At 32.6% G+C, this 16,898-nt stretch overlaps 1 protein-coding gene across 4 annotated transcripts in view; it reads left to right on the top strand.

Moving 5' to 3' along the window:
* Positions 1–511: 511 nt before the first annotated feature.
* POSTN (periostin) overlaps positions 512–16,898 on the top strand; it is a 34,072-nt gene continuing 17,685 nt past the window's right edge. For all 4 annotated transcript variants that reach the window (XM_063101642.1, XM_063101644.1, XM_063101643.1 and 1 more), the window contains exons 1-10: positions 512–630; positions 1,870–1,968; positions 6,509–6,573; positions 8,311–8,468; positions 10,566–10,730; positions 11,621–11,767; positions 12,282–12,423; positions 13,528–13,740; positions 14,353–14,487; positions 15,644–15,792. In XM_063101642.1, coding sequence (XP_062957712.1) covers positions 512–630; positions 1,870–1,968; positions 6,509–6,573; positions 8,311–8,468; positions 10,566–10,730; positions 11,621–11,767; positions 12,282–12,423; positions 13,528–13,740; positions 14,353–14,487; positions 15,644–15,792 — 1,392 coding nt within the window. The remainder of the gene's footprint in view (positions 631–1,869; positions 1,969–6,508; positions 6,574–8,310; positions 8,469–10,565; positions 10,731–11,620; positions 11,768–12,281; positions 12,424–13,527; positions 13,741–14,352; positions 14,488–15,643; positions 15,793–16,898) is intronic.

Genomic DNA, 16,898 nt, shown 5'->3' on the forward strand with positions numbered 1-16,898 from the left:
GTTATTTCATATTTTACACAAATTTTAATTCTATACAGAATTTGTTTTTAATCAACAGCCATTACCCCCTGTTATTATCACATTGGTGAAAAATAACCTTTCTCTTCTGATGTGAACTGAATGTGACAAGATCAAATAATGATCTCAAGCACATTAACATGTACTTTAAAGGGGGTAGATTGCAGAATATTCCTGAAAACTCAGAATCATTTTCCAATTAAAAAACCCTCTAATGTACAAAAGGATATGAACATGCAATGAGTCAAATGATTAAAAATGAGTATCTTCTTTATTATGAGAAAGAAAAGCAGCTCAATGTGTGCACTAAATATAAGTAACCCAAACGGATTTTCCTTGGCAACTTGATGTGTTGATTTTTCTTGGAGAGAATTCAGATTCTCAGGTTGATACAGTGCTCCCTCCCACAACTCTGGCATGTATATAAACTCTGAGCTCTCCAAAGCCCACTGCCAGTTCTCTTCGTGGACTTATTGCAACGGAGAGACTAAAGATGATTCTCTTCTTACCCATATTTTCACTACTCCTGCTGTTCGTTGTTAACCCTGCAAATGCCAATGGTCACTATGACAAGATCTTGGCTCATAGCCGTATCAGAGGCCGGGATCAGGGGTAAGTCAGTGGTTTGGTTTTATAAACCATTTTTTTTTTTCCTTAGCTTATTATGTGGGCAAATATATATAAAGTTCTTTGTATATACCTCAAGGTTTTTTCCTATATATCACACAGTAATAAAAAATGAGTATTATGTGATTTGTATATGCATTTTAAACTTTTGGAATTACTATCAAAATCACAGGTATAATTGCTTTTTATGAAACATTTTATGATTTTAATCTAACAGAGCGTTCCTTTACAATTCAGTTTATTTGTGTTTTTATTTCCTTACCCCAAATTTGGAATTTTAATTTCAAAATTAATATCTCACATGTTAGAACAAATTTTATTTCAGTTATGCATGAAAATTAAATACTGGGTAATGTAACTAGTTCTCTGAATTCTTTGAATGTTTTAATTTGAGTTACTTTTAAATTGTGTGTTCTGTAAAATTTACAAAAGCCAATTTCCATTTCATAGAATACATGCAACCACAACTAAATATTTTTTAAAGTTATCAAACATAATTTACTAACTTAACGAACCATTTATAATATTTTTCTGAAAGCAGATATCGGTACTTTTTCTTGTGCCTCAGAGTGATTTTCATTATGCTGAAGTGCTCCCTGGCCTTACAGTGGAACTAAGGATTCCGTCTCTTTAAGAGAAATAACACTTAAAATTGTAGCAGAGGATGTTCTGATCTATTACTTCCATTCAAAGAAATAAATTTTCCTTTGCACAACAATATTCTTTAAATGTCAATTTCAGAACTCATTTATTTCTGTGATTACTTACCTAGAAAATTAGTGTCTTTGTACATAGTAAAACTTTCCTCTTTTGCTCTCTGGTCTCTCATTGTTCCAAAGAGCCCTAATAGCACCCCCATCTTCCTGAAGAGCACATGTTTACTTATCAGTGGATTACCCAATATTATAAGTAATGAGACACATGAAAATAAAATTATGTTAAACTTAATGCTGTTTGAATATTCCTATTAGGTTACCTTGTTGAAACACTGGTGTTTTACTCTCTGTGATGTATAATTCTCTCTCTCTCTCTTTCTCTCTTACACAGACTTTAACTTTTCCAATAATTCAGTAGGATTAAGAGTTAGATTTGTGCAATGCTAGAATCACATCTTTAAACATTAAATCCACATCTTAACTTTGTTTAACCATCTGGCCTATAGATGCCATGTAAAACTAGTCATTATTAGGACATTAACTATTTGTCCTTCTCTCTGTCCTCCAGCCCTAATGTCTGCGCCCTTCAACAGATTTTGGGGACCAAAAAGAAATACTTAAGCACTTGTAGGAACTGGTATCAAGGTGCCATCTGTGGAAAGAAAACGTAAGTCTCATCTTTTTCATAATATACCAGTTCCAAAGAAAACACCATGGCGTTTATGCCTTTCCTTGGGTGTATACACTGTTTTTCTAGAAAACACTGTCCAAAATCATGATTTGGGGTTTTTTGGTTTTTGGAGTTTTTTTGGCAGCTGGTTGGTACTGGGATCAAAACCCTTGACCTTGGTGTTATAACACTGCACTCTAACCAACTGAGCAGATTGGCCAGCCCCAAAATAGTGATTTTTTTTTTTTTTTAAGAAAAGATCACACATATTAATAAAAGAATTCTTCCTGCATCTGTTACTAGTGGAACTCAGATTTCTCCCTGAATCCATGTGTTGTGGAGGCCAGGAGGCAAATCACATGGCAATCAGTGTAAGCAACTATGTTGTTTCTACTAGTTTGGCCCTCTTTTATCGTAGGCAAGTCAACTAAACTTCATGCCTCAGTTTCCTCATTTTATAAAGAAAGTGAACCAGAAGGACAAATTGATCTGAAATATCAAAAATTTCTTAAGCAAAAATCAATGTTTGCTTCCAGTCATTTGGAAATTATCTAAAATACTCCAGTTTGCCTCAATGCTTTCATCAAAACTTAAAGTGGGAAAGAATTTGAGTTTCATCTCTAATCATTTACATAGTGATTTAAATCAGTTCCCCAGGGGTTACAAAGGTGATAATGGCAGCCCACTGCTATGTTTAATATTTCAATAATCAAAAGGATGGGTACTTTTTAATTCAGTTATATATTTAACTGATTAACTTAAAATTAGAAAACATTACTTATTACATAATAGAAATGCTTATTGGTTTATTCTATAAATAAATATTTATAGAAAAAATAAAAATTCTGGACCTATACAGGTTAAGAACCTCTCATGCCATCCGAATTCTTCATTTTACAAGGAGGAAGCTCAGTTATAGCTACCTAGTAATTATAAGTAACTTAATTAGAAAAGTTTTAGATATCATCCCTAGTAAAGAAAATAGAGGAAATGGCTCCTCCCTGCTTCCTATTAATTTTGTCCCCACCCCTGAGAATACCTAGAGAACCAGAAGATCCGAAGAAGAACCTGCTTAGCACATCATCATTAAATTTCTGCCACCCTAAACAGGGTGGAAGAATTGGTTAAAAACTTACTTCTAACTTAATAATGTTGGTATAAATACAAATATGGAATAACTTAACCTCTGAGAGACTTCACCTGTGAAACATGGATTTAATACCTTTATTATAGTGTTTGTGAGAAGATAAAATGAATTGATATATGTGAAATTACTAAGTAGCTATAATTCATGTCAATTGTCCTTAAAATTAAACTATTTTAAACAAATGTGTATATGTATATGAGAAAAGGACTTGTGATCAGATTCCTATTTGAAACACATAGGATTAGCTTTACTTCTAAGAGTCATGCACACAAGGCACGTGACCTTAGCTGATTGTACCTTGCCATGGTAACCAAGTCTAGGACACCACAGGACTTTGCTGCCCATTCACTGTTCATTGGCTTAACAGAGTTTCAACTTGATGTTATTTTTTGACCTGGACATTAGTCTCATTAGTTTGCAGACATCTGCTGAACTTGTGAGTTATTCACACAATTATATTGCAAGTCAGCAGTTACAATGATATTTGTCATGCTTCCAGCCAGGCCCCAGTGGAATACTCTCAGGCTCTGGGTCTTCCTGTCTGGTGTTTATATCCTTGGATACTATGAGGCGTACTTGGAATGCACAGTAACTAGATAAGGAAGGATTTGCTCTCTGAAATATTTAGGGGCACTCTTTATCAAATCCTTCCCGGAAGTTAAGGAAGTTGTGCCATTATCTCACTTTAATTATTTAAATATATGTTACGCATGCCAAAGCTTGCACTAAGCATATGCCAAGATTTTTTCTTGCTTTCCATTAAAAAAAAAAAAAAAAATCCCTGCTTTGAAGCCTGGCTTATTACCAGAAATGCGATAGTGTTTCCTTTGTTCAATTATATTAGCTTATTTTCCCTAAGTAGCTTCATTTTTACAAACACATTTACATCTGTGCTCTGAAATAAATGCAAATGCTACTTTCAAATAACCAAATAAATCAATAATACTGACAGGATGAGTTCCTGGTTTGCCATCTGCTTGCTTCTGCTTAAATTTCCAGGGACATCTTTAAAACTTCATGTATAAATTGACAGGAATGTTTACCTTCTGGCTGAACAGTTGCTCTGGAGATCTAGGGAAGTAAACTGGGCAGGCCTAATGAAAAACATGAAGTTTATTAGATTCAAGATATTGTCCACCATGTATAGTGGTTCAGTACTACAATATTCTACAGATTCCCTTTAGACAATGTCAATGGCATTTTCCATTGGCTGGCATGCCATGGAATTTTAGATACTATCCAGAAAATGATAAATTTTCCATGTTCAGAGCTGTGTATAGTAATAATATACTTTACTTTTGCTTTGTCCTACTGACCATATGGGAACATTGAGTTTTACGGAGTACACACGTTTTCCTGAAAAAACTACTTTAAAAAAAAAAAAAATCTACTCAGATAACCATATGTTCAACTATTATCTAAAATTGCAGTAAACTGTTTTAGAAGTTTATCCCATCTGGTACATTAATTCTATACACTAAGGCTCATTCTTGGGTTATATTAGCATGTGTTATAGAAGTTTTTTGTTTTATTAACGATTTCCTCTTCTCTCCACTACTTTACTTCAGTAACTCTCTGGACTAAGCCCATCTGTATCTCAATTTTTTACTGTTTACAAAACGTGCTAAAGCAATGTATAAGCAATTCTTAATCTCTTGGCACTCAAATATTTGTTTATATGGGATCCATGTAACCAAAGTTGTTTCAGGAATCATATTAGGATTTGCATAAGCCTCCCAAATAGTTTGTATGTTTCTGATACCAACTATTCGTGAAATTATTTTACAATTGGAGAATAACTTGAAATTGTCATTTCCCACTTAATTTTCTTTATATTTTCTTATCTATTATCCTTAAGCCAATATTCCATGCTAGAAATTTTTTGTTAAGAAAATAGAGAAATAGGAATCCAAGGGTCACAAGCAGGACGACAAATCATGGATAATTAATTAATGGACCTGGCTTCAATTTTAAAACACTTATTTACTTTTATTTTAACTGCATAAGACCATCTCTTATATCATTACAAAATTTGCTTCTTAAAAATGTGCTCTTATTGTCATTTTTGTCATACTAAGAGAAAGTTTTTTATTCTTATAGTTGGTAATCTTTCTCCTAAATACAGCCAAATTTTTCATTCATCCGTACTTCTTGAGTACAATTATCACAGATACATAAAAAGCAAGAAAAGAAATAGTGTCTGAATTAGCTAATTTATGTTTAACTACTGAACTACAAAATATTTAATCTTTAAGAAATTATTTTAATGTGTGTGACATAAAATTTATCAATTAAAAGTAGTCTGTATTTTTTCTTTACTTCTAATAGTCCCCCTATTTCCAATTGTTGCTTGATATATTCATCTTCATATTTTTATTGAAAGGAAACATAAATCATCATATCAAATTTTAATTAAAAAATACTTCCTATGCTGGATTCTGAAGAAGTCCAGAAAATGTCCTTATAGAATTTGATAAAATGAAAATCAGCATTATATTATTAATAAAGTTAAAAAATGGAAGCAAATATATAAACAATTTTAGATTACTATTTTCCCACAAAATATAGTAAATTAGATAAAGTATTTTGGGATATATATATATATATATATATATTTTTTTTTTTTTTTTTTTTTTTTTTTTTTTTTGCTTGAGTTTCTGGTCTGTTGACTTAATTATTGCCTGTAGAACTTAACACACTGATAACTTTGAACAGGGCAGCATTTTCTTAAATATTGTACTCTAATAATTTGAAGAAACCTTGCTTAAATTGCCTTTAACTTTACAAATATAAAAATTAGTAGAAGACTTGAAAGGTCAGCTTTAATATGATCAAATTAATAACTCTACTGACAATTCAAACCCCAAATAGCAAAATAGCATTATTTACTTTAGTTAGCAATCAAATAGCATTTTATTGATTAAAATGGGTTAACGTATTTTCTGATGTTTCTATTAGCCTTATACTAATGAATATTTCTAGCAATTTGTAGTTCACAAAAGGATTTCAAAAGCATTATTTCATTTGAGATGTCCAACTACCTAGTGAGTAGCTATTATAGCTGCCACATTCATGTTAAATAGTTGGGGAAACTGGGACCTAAATTTAGTAAATGGCTTGTCGAGGCTAACACGTCAACCAGCTAGTGGAACTGGCATCCAAATTCCATTCTTCTGGATCAAGATCCTGGAACTTTCCCAGAGTACTGCGAAACTGTAGAGAAAAATCAAACTAATATAAATACCTTGGTTTCAGGGAAAAAAAATAAAAAATAAAAAACATTTCCCAACTATCTATAAATTATGGCAATAAGTGATATGTTTTGTGAAGCATGTGTCAAAATGTATCCTGTGTACTTCTCCATCTTAATTTTTCTTCTCCAATGTATAGGACTGTGTTATATGAATGTTGCCCTGGTTATATGAGAATGGAAGGAATGAAAGGCTGCCCAGCAGGTAAAATATCAATTTCTTGAGTTAAATGAGGAGCTTGGTTTGTGTGAAGAAATAGAGTTGAGGTAGCTTGTGGAGAAGCCAATTGTGTGTGTGTGTGTGTGTGTGTGTGTGTGTGTGTTAAGCACCATCATAAATTCAAGATATATCCTCCATATCTTTGTATTAATCATAAACATATCATGGTTATAAAATAGTAAAACATACCTCTCATGCACTGGATGCTGGGAGATACAACAGAAGCTTACTCATAAACTTAAATTAGTTCATTTTTTCTTCAAGAACAAAATTTCTGTCTACATAATTCCTTTCTTTGAACTTGTCTGGAAATGTAGAACTCACTACTTGGAAAACATCGTCTTCTCTAGTTGAACGGCTCTGATTTCATAATGTCTCTTATATAGAAATTTGGTTTCCTGTAACTCTGCCAACTAGAGAAAAAAATATTTCATCTATTTTCTTTGAAATGACAGCCATTCAGATATGTAATGCCAATCATCATGCCCTTCATCCAGCTACCCTCTGCTCCCTAACAGAATCTTCTCTTCTCTGGGTTAATCATCCCCAGTTCTTCAAACGTGACACAGACGCTAAAGTCCTCAATGTCATGAACACTGGCCCATAGAAAGTCTATAACCCAGTAATCTTTATTCTGAATGTGATCCCAGACTGGTATGTACAGTCCATGTGGATTTCATCCGCTGACAGAATATCAAGACAAGTACCGCAAATTGGGAGACCCTGCATGTTGGCTAATATCTTTGGTAACCATGTCATATCATGAGCTCATATTAAATTTATAATCAGCTACATTCGATTATGGTTGTTCATTTATTTATTTATTTATTTTCTTTTTTTCATGAATACAATCAAGGCAGGGCAGGTCTCTCTCTGGGATTCGTTTTTTCAATTTAGGCATAGGACTTACTCCTGTTAAATTTAACCTTGTTAATCTTGACTCATTTTTCCCATCTTTTTGAGGTCCTTTTAAATCCTGGTTTTATAATTTGATTTACTATTTGCGTTAACTAGCCTTGGGGTATTCACAAATGTAATAACTATTTCTCCTATGACACTCTCCAAATCATGCTAATTTCCAAATCAGATAGGGTGAGAAAAGATAGGTTGGCTGCACATTATTAGATATATCCATTCAGGTTGATATTCACATATGAATCTTCCTCCTGATCTTCAGGAGAAATATTTTGGAAGTTAGATACTGTGATCTATTTCCTTCCTGAAATTATGATAAAAGCAAGCAGGAATACATATTTCTTTTAGGGACCTAAATCTGTAAAAATTATACATTTAAATAACAGTAACAAACTATTTACAAGCTTTAAGTCAACATGACAGAAATGATTAATTTTGCCATTCTCGGTGAGAAATTAAGATTATCTTTTTTTCAATAAAATAATCAGAGTTACTTTCAGATAATTATAATTGAACTATTATTGACATAGCAGTATTGAGCCCTAACCAGTCTAAATGTTAAACCAGGGTGATAGTTTAAAATTGATTTTCTCTCAACACAAAAGATGTATGAAATAACAGTTTTCAATTATATTTTATCATTTAGCACTCAAAAGGCAACTTCCACATAAAATCGGTGATTTATAGAATGTTATTGCTAAAATTATCGATTCAATATATTGGAAAACTGTGTAAAGTTTAAATAATTGTGAAATAATATTCTAGAAATAATATCCTAAGTACTTATTCATTTCTTGATTATTTCAGTTCTGCCTATTGACCATGTGTATGGTACTCTGGGCATCGTGGGAGCCACCACAACACAGCATTATTCTGATGTCTCAAAACTGAGAGAAGAGATTGAAGGAAAGGGGTCATTCACTTACTTCGCACCAAGCAATGAGGCTTGGGACAACTTGGATTCTGTAACTCATTATTTGTATTAATATATTTATTTTTTTATTATTCTTATTTCATTTTAATTACTCTATTAACTTGAATATTAGTATAAATTTTATATCTTTCTACTGAATGTATATGAGGATGGTAATAAACAGAGTTATTCAGGAAAGTAAAGCATTTTAATATGTCCATAAATGGTATAACTCTCTAGCAGACGTACAAACTAATTTTTTTTTTAAAAAAAGACAAACCTAGAATGAATTGAAAAGGCACTATTATTATTCTACTTTACTCCTTTTCTCTTTCCTTTTTGGTTGTTATGCAATTCCAGACGACATTTCTAATAGAGTGTTAAATTAAGAAGCCTACTGGAATTTAAAATCTATCAAAAGCTATATTATACAGCTATATTTAATTGTGTATGTTTAATTATATATAAATATATATGATTATTCAAAGATTTTCAGATTCATAAACATGTGTGGATATTTAAGTGAAGTATTATAAACAGTACATTTGATTTTCAGACTTTATGACTCCAATTTTCAAATCTGTAAAACTGGTATAGAAATATATTCCTACCTTCTACTTGATATGAAGATGAATTAATAATTATTACTAGAATTGAATATAGTTCTTAAAACTTAGGCATATTCCTGTAGACATTATCTTGTTACATTAACTGTGTAGTTAATTGCTTGCATTATAGAACTCTCTCTACTGGTTATCTTTCTCCACATATCTAACAACCTCTCCAGTTCCTTCTGCTGAATCTTCTTTTTCCTTGCCTTAAAAATGGAGCTAATAAAAATCTCTTCCAGGAACTGGACTCTTCGTATGTACTTCCAATGGCTTCAACTATCGCTTTAGCACGTATAGCCATGAAATCTGTTTCTTATATATGTTTCACCTTGAAACTCCAGTAGAGTACTTCTAATGTCCATCCTAGTATTTCTCTTTGGATATACCATCTGCATCTTTTAAACAAAAGTTTACCTAAAACATATGCCATTTTCTTTCTCCCCATAAATAAGTACTTTTCTGCTGTCTTCTTTCCATAATTGGCAGTATCAATCGCAATGTTCGGACTTGAACATTGGGAATCATGCTTACTTCTCCTCTTTCCATTTCCTGCAAACTACTGTCAGTCAGCCATATCTTATGTTTCATCTAAAGTAATCCTCCTAACTAGTATCCTCGTTTCCCCTGTGCATTACCACTTAATTAACCTTCTAGAAGCCAGTTCTAATCATTATATTCCCATGCCACAAAATCTTCAGTGGTTTCTCACTGCCACTTTACTTTATTCCTTACTCAGGCATTCAAGTCCTCCACAAAATTGTCCTATATACCTTTCTAAATTTCCTTCTTAATATCTAAGAAATATAAAAATATGTATTATTCAAACTGGACAACTGTTTCTCTGCCAACATTCACCCTGTGTCAGCAACTAGACCTAGAATGACCACCATTTAAATCTTATCTACTCTTCAAGGTCTGTTTCCAAACCATTTTCCGAACAGCGGTCTTCCTCATGTGACCCCTAAAAGCATTTTTTTCTCCTTCTGTCCTGTATCTTACATTCTTTACTTTTGTCAGCTGCCATATAATAAGTTCCTTAAAGGGAGACTTTGCTTTCCTTATCATTATATTTCTTATAGCATTAGAGTACAGCATGATATAATACATGGTATTGGATAGATAAAGACATACAGTTGAATTCTCAAATTTGTTATGGAATAAACGTAAAACCCTTGTTGTAATCCAAGTGCTGTATAGAAATATATCATTTTTGTTTTGTTTTCCACTTAAGTTATTTTAAATGTATGATAATTTTATATCCCCCATGTCTTTAAATTACACCAGGAGACCTTCATCAACATATTTAAAAAATTTGTTTTGTCTCTAAAAATGTCTAAGCACTCTATTAGATTCATGATCCTGAACTGAATACTTGAAACTACAAAATTCCTTACCCAATTGGAATACTATATATTTATGACAATTTTGTGTGACCATGTCATTATACAATAAGAAAATAACAGAGTAGAAAGAAGGCGATAAGAATTTTAATAATGAACCGCAATAAATTAAACTTCTCTCATTTCAATATTTTCCAGGATATCCGTAGAGGTTTGGAGAGCAATGTAAATGTTGAATTACTGAATGCTTTACATAGCCACATGGTTAATAAGAGAATGTTGACCAAGGACCTAAAAAATGGCATGATTATTCCTTCAATGTATAACAATTTGGGGCTTTTCATTAACCATTATCCTAATGGGGTAAGTTTCATTAATTAAAAGTGAATTTCTGAGTAATATCTCTCTTAATTTTGTCTGTACCTTTTATATAATGTTCAAAGAAATAATAAAATGTTAGTGAGAATGATATAAGTGCTATATCATGACTTTCCCTCAAATATAAAACATGTAAATTTCCAATCTAGTTACTCCTTTATACTAAAGAGTGATTATAAAAGGTAAATTACATTGACACTTCATTGACAGTAGACTTAGGTGTTCTAAAAAAAGGAATTTTAGTAGTTGATGTGTTTCAAATATTTTTTCATATATAGTAAAAGGAATAATCAGAGAATGAATGTTCACCTTCTGGCTTTCATTCGCCCTCTGGCTACTATACTAATACTGATTGGGGCTCTTGTGTGTTTGGATAAGTCTTTGTGGGAAACTGCCAACAGGGTCATAGGACCCTTTCAACAGTCAAAAAATGTCAGCAATGAGACAAGAGTTAGGAAGTCATCATAATAGAACTGATTATTTTTATACACTAATTATTAGTTTTTCTCTCTCAGAACTTATTTCAGGACTAATAAGCCTTCACTATGTAATTCATCTACCTACATTATACATAGTTTATGACTATATCAAAGAAAGAGAGGAATAAAAGCAATAATTCAAATGAAAAAATACTTTTGGTGTATGCTTCTAGATATGTTGTGTGTGACTGGAGTTGGGTTCTCAACTGGTTCCATTTTTTCTTACAATTTATTTTTTAGATATAGCAATATGTAAGTCTTTATTCACAGTATTTATATTCAGAATGTAGATTCCTTTATATTGCATTTACAAGTATAAATGAAAAACTGAAAATGGGTCTCATTGGTCAATGGATAGCTCTGATTTTAGCACTTCAATTTCCTAAATAATTATAGGTGGTCACTGTTAACTGTGCACGAATTATCCATGGAAACCAGATTGCAACAAATGGTGTTGTACATGTCATTGACCGTGTTCTTACACAAATTGGTAACTCGATTCAAGACTTTATTGAAGCAGAAGATGATCTTTCCTCTTTTAGAGTAAGTACAAGAGCAAATTGTCTTGGATCATTAAAATCCCTCTTCTTTCCCTGTCAAAATCTAAGAACAATAAAAATGCTATTAAACAAATCTGGCTGAAATGTAACTATATATTTCTTAAAATGAAACTATTCTCATTTTAAACAGAAGAAATCATCTTCTCATATGAAATAATAGTATTTATGTGGACATGATAGATATGGAATGGTTAGCTATCTGGCTGTTGTGTATTTAGTTCATTCAAAACATGTTCATCTCTGTTATCATATGTACTGCTGGATATTGCAACAGCCACACAGATATTGGCAGAATTCCCATTCTTACAAACACAGTTTGAGAAAAGTTGGAAAAGGAATAGTTGTTTGGGCCAAAAAGTAATGTTTTAAAGACCTAACAAGGAAAAACTTCTGTAATGAAGGAATCAACTCCTTCACGTCAGCCTAGGCTAAGTGTGCTGTAATTTTCTTTGGGATTCACAATATTCGAGCCTCTGAAAAGCACATTTGTGTTTCAGGCAGCTGCCATCACATCTGACATATTGGAGGCCCTCGGAAGAGATGGTCACTTTACACTCTTTGCTCCTACCAATGAAGCTTTTGAGAAACTCCCACGAGGTGTCCTAGAAAGGATCATGGGAGACAAAGTGGCTTCTGAAGGTAGTAAAATGTTTTCCTCTCTGAGAAGTCTCCTTGAATTCTGAGAAGAAAAGAAAATGAAAAACACAGTCGCTCTTGCCAATAATATCAGCTTTGATAAGCAAAGACAAAGAAAAACTTTCATTTTGAGGTGCACTATAAGAAACTTAAAAAAAAAAAAAGTCCTTGAAAGATTAGGCAAAAGATAATTCTTAAATAATAAGAATATTCTAAAGATTGCATTCTTTTGTACTACTTTCAAGTAAATAAGTAGCAGACATTAAGAAAGATAAGCAAGTGCTGAAAAGAAATATTAGATCATCTACTTTTAATATTCTATGCATATTATTCAATGCTTCTAATTTTAAATTTATGCTAAAAGAAATAATTGACTTGAGAAAATTGCATGATTCTCTTAGACCACTACTAATTGATAAACAGAATTTGGCTTCTTCCCAATCTCCCTTTCTATAGTCAGGTAGATTTAACATTGAGACATCACATTTCACTTGGCCTATCTCAGAATGCAATTAACCAATTTAAGGTGAGAAATTTTGAGGATGCGGGTATAGATACAACATAACTGAGATATAGATCCCCCCAGATGTTCTTCAAGAACTCATCTTTATTTTGGCTACTTTCTAGATGTTGTCTTTAGGGAATTGTTTGTCTCACCCTCAACTCCATTACAAATTACATACAGACATTCTCTTATGAGCAGCTTGTGCAAGATACTGCTTGGTATTCGGGATCAGGTACGGCTAACAAATAACTTTCTAGGCCTTCTGAAAGGACCAATTCTTCTTGCTTTCACATCAGGAATTCCTCTCTTATGAAAGCTGGAACTTGATCTACCGCATTTTCTAGTACTGTACAAATCATTTCCTGAAGGTAATCTTCTCTTCTCACTTCTTACTAAGCTAAGCGGCTTCTATTGTACAGTTGATGGAAAAAACTTTCATAAAACATAGACAGTAAAGATTTTAAAAGCTTCAGTCAACCTTAGGTCTTACACATGTATTACATTTCTTAGGAATACTTAGTTCTACAATGAAACACATCTTTTAAGGGTCAAATGTTATTTCCTTTGATCTGAAAGCTTGCTCTTTTTACTGTGTCCTCCAGCTCTCATGAAGTACCACATTTTAAATACTCTCCAGTGTTCTGAGGCAATTATGGGAGGAGCAGTCTTTGAGACCCTGGAAGGAAATACAATTGAGATAGGATGTGACGGTGATGGCATTACAGTAAATGGAATCAAAATGGTGAACAAAAAAGACATTGTGACAAATAATGGTGTGATCCATTTGGTTGATCAGGTCCTAATCCCTGATTCTGGTGAGTGACAGTTTTATTTTTTTCTTCTGACTATTATTTACCAGTTATGGTGTCTGAAGGAGTAAGTGCATGAGAAGTGAACACAGTGTAAAGAATGGCATGCGCAGCACAGATGCAATGAACCACAATCTAGCTGAGTGCTGAGCAGAGAGCCTCCATAGTCGGGGCAGGCCACGTATGGAACTTTGGGTTTCCAGGGTTTCTAATACCCAATATTTATAAAGATTCTCACAGTGCCAGAATTTCTCTTGGAAACAGAAGGATAGGTATAACCAAATGGTCAACTTTGGATAAATGAAAGATCTATGGCACTAACAAAGGTAAAGAGAGATGAGAGGTGAGCAATAGAGAATTAAAAAAACAAAACAAACAAACAAAAAACCCTAAGTAGGAAGACAAAAAGATATTTTGCTCCTGAAATTCTTTGTGGTTATCAACCCCCAAAAATGAAAACTGCGACTTTCTTACTCAGAAAGGGCAGGATGCCATCGCATTGACGTTGCACTAAATAGCTTACAAGATTAGAAAACAGCCAAAAATTGGTTTACTAATTTCATGATGATGATAATAACAATGATGACATTGTTGGGATGGTGATGATTTATTTTACAGCCAAACAAGTTATTGAGCTGGCTGGAAGTCAGCAAACCACTTTCACAGACCTTGTGGCCCAGTTAGGCTTGGCATCTGCTTTGAGGCCAGATGGAGAATACACTTTGCTAGCACCTGTGAATAATGCGTTTTCTGGTATGTACTGGACACTGTTTTTTCCTGCTGTTCCCCCACACACCTTTTATTCTTCACCATGAGTGTTTCAATAAGAAATAATGTATGTTTTACGATGTGTTGATTAGTTTCTGCATTGGCTACACATACAATGAGTTAGCACTACATTGTCTGTACTGAAATGTTCTTCATTTCAAAACATTTCATTATAATGGATAATAGCCTACAGGGAGTGAATGTTTGTAATAAGGAGTATTCATTTATTTTGTGAAAATAATATTTCCAGCAAACATAAAGATTGATTAATAGTTTTTTTTGAAAAAATAAATACATCTGATTTGTTTATTTGACTCCAACATAATATTTAGGAGTAAATAGGTATATTTTGCATCTCAGAATTTGGACAATAAGTATATAAAATTATAGATTAAAAACAAGAGACTATTATACACTCTCTTGTCATGACATAAAATATTACATGAGTATTTCACTTGTAGTTGCTATTTATGGGCAGTGGTTAGATTAGTGCAACCTGCGACATTTCCAGAAAAATGATTTTACAGAGACATATTTAAATTGTTAGGCAAAAGTTAGTAAATAAAAAATGTGTTATATTTTTATGTTTTTTCCAAATACTGAATTGTGATATAGAAAATTATTAATCAGAAAAATATTTAAGTTCCTAAAAATGCTGTTTTTCCTCTTTGTAATAATGATACCCATATGTTTTGACACTAACCCACCTTCAAAAGGTTGTGTGCTTTGATTGTCTTTTCATTAATAAAGATGAATTTACAAATGATTCATCAATAGTGTTTTGTGTGACTAATGGACATCTAATTGTCAGAAAAAACCTTGGCTACCATTAGGGTTTACCTTTTTACTGATGACCACAATAAAACTATGCAGCCCTTACAGAAATGAAACTCAGTGTTTGAACTTCTGAGAACCATGTTATAGTCATTTGATGCAATAGGTCATAGAGTTTCTAATTGGTTAATTGAATTGCTAGCCTTAAGCATTCAGTCAATTCATATATTATATGAGTGTAGGGTCCATAATACCTATAGTATTAGATATTATCCATTTTTATGATTTTTCTCTTGCCAAGAGAAACTTTTCCTACAAAATGTTTTCTACATACAATAATGCTCTTTTGTAATAAATGTATTTATAGATGATACCCTGAGCATGGATCAGCGTCTTCTTAAACTAATTCTGCAGAATCACATATTGAAAGTAAAAGTTGGCCTCAATGAGCTTTACAATGGACAAAAACTTGAGACAATCGGAGGCAAACAGCTCAGAGTCTTCGTGTATCGTACAGTAAGTGAATCAGAACAAGATAAAATATCCACATTGGCCTAAAAAACAAATGACATGCTTGTGTCAAACAATGTTGTTACAGTAAATGTTCTCCAGAATTTTATGAATGTGGCTTTGATAATAAATATTCATAAGAAGATCAGGTAACTGAGTAGCTTTGGTAAAAAAACTGAGAAAAGAACACAAAAAATACTATATATTAATAACTCATATAATTTGCATTGTTTCATTATAAATAACTTTGTGTTTTAAAGCATTGGTTATTTTAAATTCCAGAAAGCACTGAAACCTTTCTAAAATAAGCTTGAAATTTGTAGAATATTTTACAGTTTGCAAGGTAATTTTTACATAGAATCAAAAATGTAGGATGATATTTTACTGTAAGATCACTATTTGGCAACTGAATCTCTTTCAAATGACTTTCAAGGTAAACTTTTATAGACACATAGAGATTTCTGACCTCTACAAAATGGTTCTAATGTACTTCTCTCTGGAGGAACATTTATAAAAATATTGCTTATCAAAATTACAGTGCAACTAGTACTACCATATTCAGTGTCTATCCAGGAAACATAAGCAGTTACAGCTATAAGGTTTCGTAAGAAGTCAAGCATTATCTAGAACTGAATACAGCACACAGTAGCTGCTCATACAGCTCCACAATTCCAAGACACACATTTTTGATTATGTGGTAAATAGGCTACACTTGAAATTATACATCTACATATATTACATTTGTTCAAAAGGCTTTGAAAAATCAATGATTTGTCTTAAAATTTATAGTATCTTCTAGTCAAGGAATACAGTAAGTATTTGTGAAGATTACAAGAGATACTGAAATAAGGAAACTTTATGGTTAATAGTGACCTAAAGAGAGTCTGAAGGATTAGTTAAAACCTGGGGAAGAATGATGGAAAATGTAGAAATGGAATTCTATGGAATTTTTATAATTTATTGACAAAACTACCTGCCTGATACATGGGGTAGCTTGACTAGTAGTAGTGTGGGGTCAGATTGTGTGAGACATTGAAAAAAGAGGACAGAAGCTGTTTCCCCTGGCCTTAGAGGCCAAGTGACTCTCAGAAGGGCCAATCTAGAAATTAAAT

Source organism: Cynocephalus volans, chromosome 7 (genome assembly GCF_027409185.1).
Source record: "Cynocephalus volans isolate mCynVol1 chromosome 7, mCynVol1.pri, whole genome shotgun sequence".
Taxonomy (NCBI): domain Eukaryota; kingdom Metazoa; phylum Chordata; class Mammalia; order Dermoptera; family Cynocephalidae; genus Cynocephalus; species Cynocephalus volans.